This window comes from Ursus arctos, unplaced genomic scaffold, assembly GCF_023065955.2.
Source record: "Ursus arctos isolate Adak ecotype North America unplaced genomic scaffold, UrsArc2.0 scaffold_27, whole genome shotgun sequence".
NCBI classification, from domain to species: Eukaryota; Metazoa; Chordata; class Mammalia; order Carnivora; family Ursidae; genus Ursus; species Ursus arctos.
Genome location: NW_026622952.1, coordinates 37630362 through 37643810, shown reverse-complemented (window position 1 = coordinate 37643810; position 13449 = coordinate 37630362). Strand labels below are relative to the sequence as shown.

The 13449-nt window shown below is 42.0% G+C and overlaps 1 protein-coding gene across 1 annotated transcript in view; it reads left to right on the top strand.

Moving 5' to 3' along the window:
* Positions 1 to 13449, top strand: part of LOC130541898 (uncharacterized) — a 100739-nt gene that overhangs the window by 63425 nt on the left and 23865 nt on the right. Inside the window, exon 3 of the mRNA XM_057303475.1 lies at positions 2148 to 2310. Coding sequence (XP_057159458.1) covers positions 2148 to 2310 — 163 coding nt within the window. The remainder of the gene's footprint in view (positions 1 to 2147; positions 2311 to 13449) is intronic.

The window sequence follows — 13449 nt, the reverse complement described above, 5'->3', positions numbered from 1 at the left end:
TGTGGTGATTAGAGAAAAAGCCGTGAATTTTCCACTCAAGTACAGCTAAAAGCTTCAAGAATTAATATGTTTTGATGCACGAATGGCCCATATTAAGGTAATTTTCGATGTCTTACTCAATAACCAACAAGAGCTTAGATTGTGAAACACTATACATTCATTGATCAGAAAACTGATAGTATTAAATCTTGTGGAAATAGGGTCACTGGGGTCATTATTTCCCACTTGCAGTAGGTCGTCACCTCGTTTTCTTAAACTTTTAGAAGACAATGTTGACTAGTATGGTTTTATTAAAGAAGTGCCTCTCTTTGGCCTCACATGTGAGAAGTACTCCTTTGGAGACTATTCTGTTTACAACACTGTTGCCTGAAGCCATCATCCATCATTTTATCTGGTATCCTTTATTTTATTTAATTTTTTTTTAAGATTTATTTATTTGACAGAGAGAGAGAGCATGCACGCACAGATATGCAGGGGGGAGGGAGAGGGAGACAGAAACTCCAAGCAGACTCTGAGCGGAAGCCCCACACAGGGCTCGATCTGACAATCTTGAGATCAGGGCCTGAGCCAAAAACCAAAAGTCAGACCCTTAACCACCTGCGCCACCAAGGCACCCCTATCTCATAGCCTGTACTTCAGAGACAGAAAGCTCGCTCTCCAGAAAAACTTACATGCTTCCATTTGGGAAGGCCAATGGGAACTATAGAACATTTTATGTTTCTTTGTCAAGAACTCAGCTAAATTTAGAACTCGGCTGCTATCGTAACCAAACCCTACACCTGATACATTTCTTTCCTCCTTTCATTTAACTAAAATTAATTCTTTTGTTTTCTTTTGAATTGTCCTGTGTATTATGTATTTGAAGGCTCAAAACAATATCAAATCTGCGTGGGGAGAAATTGAGCTCAGAAGTCATATGTAAACAGATTAGAGTAAAACCAATTAACTTTCTTCAGTTAAAGTCTCATCACCAGTGACAGGCACTGCAGCATTACTCCCAGTCCCACCACGGCACCTAGTTCATGACATCGGAGAGGGTCTGAGAACCATTTACCACCAAGTGTATAAAGACTGTCTGCCGTCTGGTCTTCCAGAGCAGCTCCACAGTAGGAAACCTTTGGGGAAGGAATTAGTCTCTGTATATGAGCATAACTTGAATTCTAGGACTATTGTTAAAAAAAGAATAGTTCATTCCTAAACCAGTAATTGTTCCCACTGAACTGGCAATTTAAATAGAAAAGTACTATCCAGAGCTGGCTGGTGTACAGGGAAACAGGAATTCTCATACTCTTCTGGTGTGAGTGTCCATGAGCACAATTTCAGAAGGCAACATTGCCTAGTGGTTAGCAACAAGAGTTTGGACTCAGGAAGACCTAAGTCCCAGTTCTGGTTTTCTTACTTTCTGGATATGTGAAATTGGCCAATTTTTTAAGTCCTTTAGGCCTCGATTTTTTAACCATCTTTAAAATAGGTATAATGGTAAAATCAAATTTTAATGTCGTGGTGAAGGTTCGAATACGGTGCCTGGCATGCTGTAAGCATTTATATGTTTGATTTCATTACGATGATTACTTCATATTGTGATCTGGCTATACATCCAAAGCCTTTAGATTAAACATTAGCTTCTGATCCAGAAATTCCACTTTCAGGAGCTCAGCCCTAGTAAATAATTAAAGGCCCCCGCAATGACTTAGCTGCCAGGACATTGTGGGATTTCAGAGGCAGCGTTCTGAATATCACTTGTGTGTTTTGGGTTTGGAGCTGGAACAAAAAGGCACCAGCTGGGTGTCTAGTAACTCCAGGTCTCACCTGTTGATACTTAACCTTTCTAGAATTCTTTCAAAGTGAAATAAAGAACTTAACTTTATGATTATTCTATGAGAATAATACTATCTGGAATGGTGGTCTTGAAATTTAGGGTCAAAGCAACACTTTAGAACATGATTGTCAACTTGCAATTTTCCCTGAGGCTTTAAGTTTGGGTTTTGTTTCTCATCTCTAGTGAAGAAACGCTTTTAGCTGACAATAACTAATTAATAACAAGATTAGCCTTAGGGCAGTGTTTACTTGCTGTGATTCCCTAAACCCCCTGTATGAAAATTCACTGGTTTGTTTGTCAAACATGCGGATTCCTGTGTTCATCTCAGATCTGCTAAATCAGAATGCTGGACAGGCCGTTGGAAATGTGCACACTGCAAAAGTACCAGAGGTTAAACAGGCTGAAGCTTCGGTTCCAGGCCCCGTGGGGACGAGGAGAAGCAGCCCACCCAGGAGAGCAGTTGCAGATCTCCTCTGGTGGAGAGATTCAAGGTCAGGACCCGTCATGGCATTATTTGAAAAGACAAACATAAAAATAAATGACTTTCGAAAGGAAAATGGAAGCAGGCAGGGTGATTTTGCACTCTGCTGCCTTGTGAGGGTCTATTAGGTCCTAGGTCCTCATCGGTTTCTGTATATGTATGTTTATAGGATTCTACCGGTAGGTTTTTCCATAGGACTTTCTTCTGTAACGATTGTACATATAAGCATTCCATTCCTTAAGGGGCACTTTCTTACAAACTCTAATATCCCTAACAAAAAATAACAGCTGCCCAGCCAAGCTCTGGCAAAGGGTTTCATTTTTCTCTCTCCACTCTCTTCATTGGTGTTAGCCTGAAATTTATCATCACAGGTGAATGCAGTTGAAAGATTGGCTTTCAAAAGGTCAAGATGGTCCCCTCCGTGGCCACCGTTCTGTAGAACAGAAGGAATTCCCTCCGCATTCTTTCTACATTGTCACCTATTTCTCATTTAGTTTGAGGTGACAATAAAGAATTTGATCATTCATTTTTAAACTGTATATCACTGTTTCAAGCAATTTTGTTTAAAAAAATTAGTGAGAACAGCGTTTTAGTAACCCAGCTCTGTGATTATGGACCTATTAACAGGGGGTGGAAACTTTTGCTCTGGAGCCTTCCATGTATAATGCCATAGAAGTCAGCTGTTTAAAAATGACATGGCTCAAGGAAATTGCTGATGAAATAAAGAGGAGTAGCTGATATGGAATTTCTTAACTGGCCAAAGATGTATATATTTGTGTGTATTCAATTCATACATGTCAAATACGCATATATACCCTTGTCTATACGGTAGGGTACGCCTACCTATATAATTATTAGGCATGAAAAGGGTTCACATTAATGACAAAAATTAAAGGTCACTTTAACATAAACCAGAGTTTTAGGCATTTCCCCCCATATTCCAATATCTAAAATCTGAGTCTAACGTGTAAAATCTGAGCCATGTATTTTTTATTTAACTTGGTCAGCCTGGCACCAACCAGTCCCATTCATCCCATCCTAGCTCCCATTTTCCCCACTCACACATATACACACACAATTTATCCACATGGATATAGACATAAGCTTCCAATGTAATTTCTCAGTAACTGAAATTACAACTCTCCACATGGGGTGTCATATCTAAATGTCCCCCCCCCCCACCTTGACTAAGATTCCTTGTGTTTTATAAAGGGCCGTAAGTTCCCATTTAATGTCTCTCTCACACACAACTGGGGCACCCTTTGCACAGTAGTCCAGTCTCCTGAGCTGGAGAGCGAGAAATCCTGGCCAAGGGCCAACAGGGTAGAAAGAGGAGAAGGATACCAAGAGAACGTTCTCCTGGCACCTGGGAATCTTGAGACAGAGTGGGGAGACCAGAGTGGAGAAGCAAGGAGGGCACAGTCTATGGGGATAGCTTAAAAATATAGCCAAAGCTGCAGCCATGTCCCGAGCCTTTAGCACAAAACCCCAGCACCTGTATCCAGAGATCATCCTGTTTAGGCAAGTGGGGAGGCTGGGAGTGAGGGGGACATTTATCAAATGTTCTTAACCCAATCCCCTGAGCATTCTTTGAAAGATCGTTTTCTGAGCTTCCACTGTCCCAATAATCTGCAGTTCTTGTTTACAAATTTAAAATAAAATGAATCTTATTGTTCAATTAGAATTTAAGGTTTTTTTAAAGCCTAGAAAATAACACGTTGGCATAAACACACTTTCTACAAAGAGTAAATAACTGTAATTAGAGCCTGTCTTATTTTAATTGAGAGAAATTTCTGTAGCTAAACACAAAATAGGAGCTGGAATAGGAGCTAGGAGGCCACCGGAGCTAAGGAAATAGGAAGAGCAGACCAAAGGCACCTGACATGATCTTCGCTCAGGAACTTCAGAGCCTCCCTGAGGACCGCCTCTCTCCTTAATGATGGAACCTGGAGATATGTAGATGCACTTGCTGTCCTTAGTGTTCTGCTCGGCTGGGCGTAAAGTGTGTTGGCCTGAATGCTGCCTGACTTGGCCGGGTGTGGCAGATTTCTCCACTTTCCTAGGTGGGTACTGCCGACTGCTTCGTGAAACTCCTGCAGCATTGGGACAAGACGCTGTTACATTATCCATTTGGAAATTCTCTCTCACACCTCTGTCCCCCCTTTGGAGTTGCCTTCTCAACTTACCACGGCCCCTCCAGCCACCTTCTTTAATGTTCCCTCCATCCAAACACATGAGTTCTGTCTTGGGCTTCTCACTCTACCCACTCTTCTAGAACAATCTCATCTATTCCCGTGGCTTCAGTTATAATCTTCTTATCCAAAATATTATTTTTTTAAAAAAAGATTTTATTTATATATTTGACAAAGAGAGACAGCCAGCGAGAGAGGGAACACAAGCAGGGGGAGTGGGAGAGGAAGAAGCAGACTCCCAGCGGAGGAGCCTGATGTGGGGCTCGATCCCATAACGCTGGAATCACACCCTGAGCCGAAGGCAGACGCTTAATGACTGGACCACCCAGGTGCCCCTCATATCCAAAATATTCTAACCTGAGTTTGGAGCTCTGTATTGAGTTCTAGACCCTAACATCCACCTGTCCATTAAACAACTCCCCTTGAACATCCAGCAGATACCTCAGGTACCAGCGTCTAAGGTGGAACTCATTGTTGTCTACCCTCCCCCAAAGGCTGCATTCCCCAACTAAGCACACGTCACCATCACTCTGTCCCTGGGTCAGCAACCTGGGCATGGCCCTAGGCTCTTCATTCTTTCACATGAGTCCCCTCTCCCTCCCGCACACCACATCGAAACAGTCACCAAGTCCTGTCATCCTAAAGGATTCTACCACTCTCCATTCCCCTGCTTCTAGCCTAGTCCAGGCTAACATCGGCGTTTTCCTCTGTTGAGAAAAATGGTGCTTCATATTCCCTTTGGTCCTCGTTAGTTCCAATTGGAAAAATCCAAAGTGTTCTAAAAATGCAAAATTCATGAAGCCAATTCTTCATTAAAGTACGTGAGTACTTTCCAGTGCTCACAAATTCAAGTCTAAAAGTTCTAATGCTGCGTGAAAGGCCACCTTTGTTTCTCTTACTAGCCTTAATAGACAGTTATGCTCCTGTCTTGCCACCAGCATGATTGTCAACTTGCTTTTCTTTACACTCTTGGAGGTACCAAGCTCCAAGCCATCTCAGTATGAACCTTCATTCTAGGTTGTTCTTTCAGCTTGAATTTCACCCTTGCTTTGGCCTGCTGCTTCTTCCTAGTATTCGTGATAATATTTTTTCATAAGACTGGCCTTCCCCAGCTCTCAGGCTGGTGAGATCCCTGGGGCAGCGTGGCGCCTTTCTTATGCTGAATTCACTCTCTCCGTCTTTCCTAATAACAGAACCTGGACGGTGTTCGTGCAGCAAGGTGACCCGCCCAAATGCTCACCTTCTGTGCAGGTGGGGTCATGGGACCCAGATCTGACCCTGCGAGCTCACTGGATGTCTCCTAGTGGGGCTTACAAAAATGATTTTTTAAAGAGAGAGACTCGACTGGCGAGCACCTTTCCTTTTGCATTCCGCCTTTGTCTTTCCCTCTCCTTTCTCCTTGGACCCATGAGGTCTGAATGGAAGATAAACCAACATTTTAGGATCATGAGGAAAAAACTCACATTCTGATGGTAGAACAGGAAGCTAAAAGGAACTTGAGTTCTTGATGCTATATCTCTGGGCTCTGACATAGGAGGGGGGAAACCTCACTTTTTAAAGTTTACTGCCTCGTTTGTTGCTCTATGCCTCACACAGTACTAGACACAAAGTAGAAGCAAAAGCTCTGGGGTGAATAAGTGAATGAAAAGGAGGGCGTGGCATCCCTGGAAGCAGCGGGAAGGAGTTTCTTCCAACCCTAAATCACTTGTTCCGTTTAAAGTTCTAAAGGTTCTGTGAATATTTAAATAGAAATACCTAGATATGAGTGTCTTATATTCTCTTATTGATCATTCCTCTGCTTTGAAGTCCTGAATCAGGCAGACATTGTGGGGCACCTGGGTGGCTCACTCAGTTAGGCATCAGACTCTTGGTTTCAGCTCAGGTGGTAATCTCGGTCATGATTTCAGGGCGGGTGGGATCAAGGCCAAGGCTGTGGGGTAGAGCCCTGCTTCTTGCTCCGGGCTCAGCAGAGAGTCTGTTTGAGGATTCTCTCCCTCTGCCCCCATGCATGCACGTGCTCGCTCTCTCTCTCTCTCTCTCTCTCTCTCTCCCTCTCTCCCTCCCTCTCTCTCTCTCTCAAATAAATAAATAAATAAAAAATTTTTTAAGGCAGACATTGTATGGGAAACAAGCTGAGTCATTAATATTAAAGGTGAAGTTAATCAAGTAATCTATTCATCATGTGCTTACCTGGAGCTTGGGAGAGTAAGACAGGACCCCAGATAAGTGTTCGTGGGAAAAGGGACGCAAACTGGAAATAATGAGACAGAAGGGGCTGTCAAAATCCAGTCTGGAATATGAGGAGGCACTTCTGTCCCAGTATCTGTGTTGACCATAAACGGAGATACTTCCTTCCTTTCACACAAAACAGCTCCCCGAGGATCTTCAAGTATAATTTTTCATCTCCTTAACATTTAAAACTTTTGCCATACTGTTACCATCAGTGGGGAGGAGTGATACCATTTTTACTGACTGAAACACAGCTGTACAACTACATTAAAACCTGCTACCAGACAGCAATTCAGAGCTGTGGCTGGAAGTGTTGGTGGGGACGGATATACCCTGTTTGTGACAGTTGCCAACCTAGGACACCATCCACGGAAGTAACGGTGACTGACCCCTAACCAGCAGCTTCGTGTATCACCGGACGTAATGTGTATCATAGTGAGCAGAGGGAGGAAAGGGTAAAAATAATACAACAGTATCTCCTGTGGGATGTTACTTTAACTAAGAGAAGATAAGACCAAAATTAATTATCGTAGAGTTCATCCTGAGCATCTAAGGAAAGAAATTAAATGTCCAAGAACTTCTTTTAAAACACAGCACTGAAACGGTAGACAAAGAGGTGGAACACCGAGAGAAAAGAGACAGATACAGAGTTTTCTAGTATTTTGATGCTAAGTCGACTTTGAAAAATTTCAAAATACGTAAGGAGTAAAGGATATTTTGAGCCAATGGCTAAAAAGGACCAAGACAATGCAAAACCGTTCAGCAAGCTGACAGCTGACCCATGGTCACTTTAGATGCCACACGTGAGCCAAAGGAAATCAAATACAGGTTCATTGGGACGGCGGTGTTTTGAAAGGACTTCTGTTTGGCTTTAGTAAGTGAAGAGTCTCTGTGTTCAGATAATTAAATGAAAATGATATGCTTTTCCTTTTTTATGTGCTCTTTTTGATGAAAGGAATTTCACTAATGTTCTCCATTTCCTGAACAGCTAGGGCAGTGATCTTCCCGTGTTAAACACTGTGGTCTGTGACTCAAAAAAGACATGTAGGAACGCAAACCTCTCGTAACAATTGAGGTACTGTGAGCAGGAAGAGGGACAGGCTCCGACAGGACAAGCGGGGAATGGCATTTTTCTTCTTTTGGGGGGAAAATAAACAGTTTGGAACTATAGAGAAAAAAGATTGAAAATGTATTGAAAGACAAATGGAAGGCCAAATAAAAAAGTGATAAACACTTGTCCTCTGTATGGGAAGAAAAACTTTCTGTCTTCCAGTGGGGAAAAATGCAGCTCAAAAGGCAGCCCCAGCAAGCCAGGATAGGTGTTCAAATTGCAAATGCAAGGAAAATTCCTCCCTGTGCTTTGCCGGAGAAATCCCTTGAAGAGAGTGAGTAAAAAGCCCTGGGGCTGGCGAGCAGATGTGTGACCGCATTCTGATAGAAGGAAGACAAGAGAAGAACGAGTCTTTCTAAAATTTGTTTGCAAAACGATATTTCTATCTTACCACCCGAAATATGCGCAGTTCATACTGACATCAAAGGGGGATCTCTTCAGGCAAAAGATAAAACTGATTGATTGACTCCTTCAGGATTCACCAATGACAAATGCCCTTCCTATGCATTCCGGTGTCTTAGGCCTCATGTAAGGTATATCTGGATGGGCAGATCTTGAAAAGACTAATTCAGGAAACATCGGAGCCTAAGAAATGCTTAAGAAGAAACAGAACAGAAACTCCAGTGAAAGATGATTCATACTTGCAAGTTTCTAATGCCAGCCAGAGTGCAGCCCACCAGCTGTCACTCTGAGTCAGTCACCTGAGAGAGGCAGGGCCACACATCTGGGTCCTAAAGGGAGTAAAAAAGGATTTACCAGGTGAACTTCTCCGCCTTCCGGGAGAATGTTATCTTCTCTACTTCCTCAAACATTTCCCTAGGATCACACTTGGCACATGGGGAGGGAGCCAGGTCCTCACGTTAAGCCCTGGGCCTCATCTCCAACCGCCTCCCCAGACATAAAATTTCCCTTCTGCAGGAAGCATCATCAGAAAGTTTACAAAAACAAGTCAGGGCTGCAGTCCTGGGGCAGAAAGGTAGTTGAAATAATTTCTACTGCCTTCCCTTCATCATCTTCCCCAAGGAGAGCCACAAGCAAGTAGAAAGAAGAAGTCATATGGTTTTAGATTGGGCATAAATCTTAAACGATGGTACAAAGTCCAGCAGAAACATCATAATTATTACGCTAGTCTCTGAGGCATTTCCTGCTTCCTTGAGCCACAGTCCCTGGTAATTACGGCCTCGGGACTTTATATCTACTTTCATTGCAACACTTAATGAGTTGAGGTAAAATTAATTATTTACATGTCCATCTCTTTGCTCTCCCATGGCCTGTTAAATTATGAGTCCCCCACCACGCAGCTGATGTCTTATAGACCAAGGCTTCTCTCTCCCAGGCCATCCCCCCTTGTCCCCAAACCTGCAAGTGCCTAGGATTTGTCTGGTACTTACTAGGCAGTAGAAAAACACTCACTTGTTGAACAAAGAAATGAATGACTGGCAGATCCGAGCCAGTACATGAAGTGGAGAAAAGTTTCCAAACAGAACATCAAAAATGACCCTGTCACATTTTTTTTTTATCCCTCAAGTATTGGAATATATTAACTTCAAAGCCAGAAAATAAAGAAACTGTATTAAAATATATGAAAACTCTCGGGTGTGTGTGTACATATGTATGCATTTTTCTCCAAATAGAACGTTATTTTGAGTCTAAATGTGCCAAAAGCATTCTTCGGAACGACATGAAATACTGTACTTCTGTTTGTGACTAGGTTTCCCCCGAATATTGGAGCAGAGTCATACACTACAAAATGTGTGTGTGACAGGGCACCGAACCAGGGGCCAAAAAAGAAGAAACAAGAAGTCCTCAGACAAGTCTAGAAAGGGAAAGGAGAGGGACTCGCTGGTGGTTTACATTCGGGATTGCTTCAGGAAACTGCCGCTCCTCACCTCAGCCCTTCCAGACATCAGGTGTAACCGCACGTGGGGGACCGTGCCCCTAGAGACACATGGTGGAAAGGTAGTGTTGCTCAGAGAGCAGGTCAGGATCTAACAGCAGGGGAATGTGCCCGGGAGGGATGGGTGAGATGCCCTCACGGTACCGGTCTGGGAGCATAAAAAGGCAACAACCAAAACTCCCTTCCATGCGGATTCCGGAGCCAGGTTCACGTTATTCCCTCTAACCTCCTTTCACCTGATGTTTAACAATGGCTATGTCAACATACGTCAACATCTTACCTTAAAAATCTGTTGCAAGGCACGGCTTTTGGATCCACCGGGGATGGAAGGCGATGGTCCAGCTGCTCTTTCCCAGCTGTGTTTTTGGTGCTTGAAGGATAAAATTGGAGAACAACCCAGGGGAATAATGCAGGGACCTTGCTAACAGCAATTCACAGAAGCGATTCCAGAGAATTCCAAGCCTGGTACAGAACACCGGGAGAACATTTGTGGAGTCCAGGGGGTCCTGCACATGGGAGCAACCTCACCCAGACCCAAGGAGCAGGTGGGGTTTCATAAGCGGCAGTCCTGATGGGTGCACACAGGGGAATCTGTGGGAATGTGTGGGCGTCTCCTTCCACCATCTTTTGTCCATCGGGGAAGGAAGACCGAGGGGTGGGGGTGAGCGAGAAGTGTGGGAGAATGCCAATCCCATCGCCATTTGAAAGACGAGTATAAATCAGCAATAAGCCATCTAGCCTGAGTTTCAGGTGTTAGTCACAGTTATTTTTGTTAGAAAAATCAAGTAGTCAAAAGTCTGTTTCTTATAATATATGCTCATGTGGGAAAAAAATACATTTTTTCCTCATTTAGGGATATATGAATCTATTCATTGTTTTCTTTGAAATAAACCTATTGGTAAGACAATTATACACAAAGCACTCCGTCTCCAATAAGAAGGTTCTGGCACTTAGTTTTGAAACCGCTTAGCAGAGATCAGAATGCCTTGTTTCTTCTAGTTTGTCTAACTCTTATTCATCCCAAGAGAATGCTAATGACTATGTTTTTATATGTTATTGGCCTCCTGCTGAAAATTATCTTCTAATCCTCTTTAAAAATTTTCTTTTTCTAATCAACCTCCAGAGGAATTTATTGTCTGAACAGAGATTTTCTTGTTTTGATTTATACAAATCACTGTGTGATATCAACAAATGCTTGCCTGATGATTTCACTTGCACGGATTTGCCTGGAAATAATATTATCCACCTGACGTTCTAAAGAAATTGGCACGTTCGTTTGTGGCATTTCTGCCTGCATTAAATCTTTGCGTTTTGTTTTTGTTTTGGGGGGTTTTTTGTTTGTTTTTAGAGATGAGGAAAATCCCTCCATTCTATGTGTGTACCTAAAGTATTTGGGGGTATTTTAATATTTGAGAGAGAATACACCTGTGTCTACTTCTTTTCCTTATTCTGTAGACTAATGTGTCGTCATTTTGAATCTTAAGCAATATAAATAGCATGACCTGTCAAATAAAAAAATGAAATCTCTTCTAACTTTGTGTCATCACAATCAGGTGTAGAATATTATATAGGCAGACTATTAGAATGTTTCACATTAATTTTCAGTTCTCCTTTTAATTCTAGGCTTGTTTTTATTGTTGTTGTTGTTCAACAAATACCTATTAAGCAAATTCTATGTACGAATTCACCCTAGCAATTATTTCAGGGGAGAAGAAAAAGACCACACATTATTCCTGTTTCTGAGAAGCTTAAAATATTTGGAGAAGTTAGATTCTAATAATAGATAATCCTAATATTAACACGTAATGTTTATAAAGTGTTTAATAATTTACCAAACTCTATCCCATACATGGTCTAATATGATCCTCTGAGAAATCTTGAGGTAGAATAGATATTTTTATCTGCATTTCATAGACAGGAAAATGAAGGCTCGGGATGTAAAATAGCCTGCTCACCTGATGCAGAGCAAGACCAAAGCCAGGGTCAGACTGCATTTACTGTCTTAGCTGTCCTGCCCCAGGTGACAATCGCTCCAGCAGCATCAGAGGGTGACATAGAATGATCTGCACAATTTGCTATAGTGTTTAGACAGGGGTACTGTTTCCTCTGATGAAAGAGGTAGCATTAAAGCTGAGCCTGAAGATGGAGTAAGAATTCATCCAGTGAAGACAAGGACAGTAGCAGTCCAGGAAAGAGAATTACATAAGGAAAGCCACAGAGGTGGGGAAGGGCAGGACATATCAGGGAGAGATCAAGAGAGCAATTTGTCTGGCTTATGAGTTACATCTTGCACAAAATAGAGCTAGAAGGCACCTTAAAATCAGAATGCAAAGGGTCTTGTAATTCAACAAAAGTCTTCACTTCATTTAATAATACACTATATGTTCATTAAATTGAATTTTAAATTAGAAATAAGCAATGGAGAGCTACTAGAGATTTTTTTATTGGGAAAAAATGATATGCTGAGTTTTGCACCGTAGGAAAATTACTGTGATGGTGACATATGAATGGGACTGAAGAGCGAGAAAGATTTAGAAATGAGGAGAATATTGCAAAAGCCCAGGAAAAATAGGAATTTGAACCTGCATTAGAGTGTTAGTGGGAGCAGGTCAACATAGGAATGAACAGGAGAATTGTATCAAAAGTAGAACAAAAAGACAAGACTGAAGACACAGCATATAGCTAAACGTTGGGAAGGAAAAGGGAAAGACTTGTTAAAAGTTTATTGTGAAATTTCAAGCTTGAGTGTGGGAGAAGCAATGTAACCGTGAGCAGAAATGTGGAAACAGGAGTAAGAGGTGATCTGTGTGAGAGGAACATGATTATCCTTTGGGATGTGGAGCTTGAGTTGCTGGTAAGTCATTCACATGAATATACAAAACCAATACCTAGTAGCTGGAGGTTCACCCCCATAAGACAATCCATGGTGGTAGGTAGATTGTCAAGAGAGAGAAAGAGAGAAAGTTAAAGGACAGGTCTTAGGAGTTACAGACATCTGTTGAGCCAGGTGGGGATGGGACAAAGTAGAGATTTCAGAGGAATGATCAAAGAAGTAGGACATAAAGATAGTGTCAGTCAGTATTGTACAAGTCCTTAGAAAGACAAACGCTAACAAAGGCGTAATTGGATTCATGCGTAGTGAGCAGAGAAAGAAGTTTTTGTACAAGAATGTAATGGAAAAGAAGCCATATGAAACCGGAGCACAAAGTGTTAAATATTCCTTCAAGAATTTTGAGAAAGACATGGTGGGAGAAAGGAGGAGAAAGATGAGGAGCAGAAAAAGACCAAAGAAAAGAAATATGATATCCAAGACAGAGGGAAAAACCATATGAGCCAGTCCCTGAAGGGCATTAGATAAAGATTTTCAGTGAAAAGAATATAGAAAGAGGGTGTATATAAAGAGAGAAATCTTGAGGTGGAGAGAATTCGAGGATTCTCATAAAGCATGGCTCCAGGGGTGCCTGGGGGGCTCAGTCGGTTAAGGGTCTGACTCTCCATCTCAGCTTAGGTCTTGATCTCATGGTCGTCAGTTGAGGCCCCACCTTCAAGCCTATTAAAAAAAAAAAAAAAAAAAAGAATGGCTCCAATTTTTATTCTTCCCACTCCCAAAACAATCTACACCAAGCAGAGTGAAAATCACCAAGATCCAATTCTATGGGTATATTTCACCTATTTCACAGAAGCAGAATTAGACTGATTAGGGCTTATAAAGTATAGCTT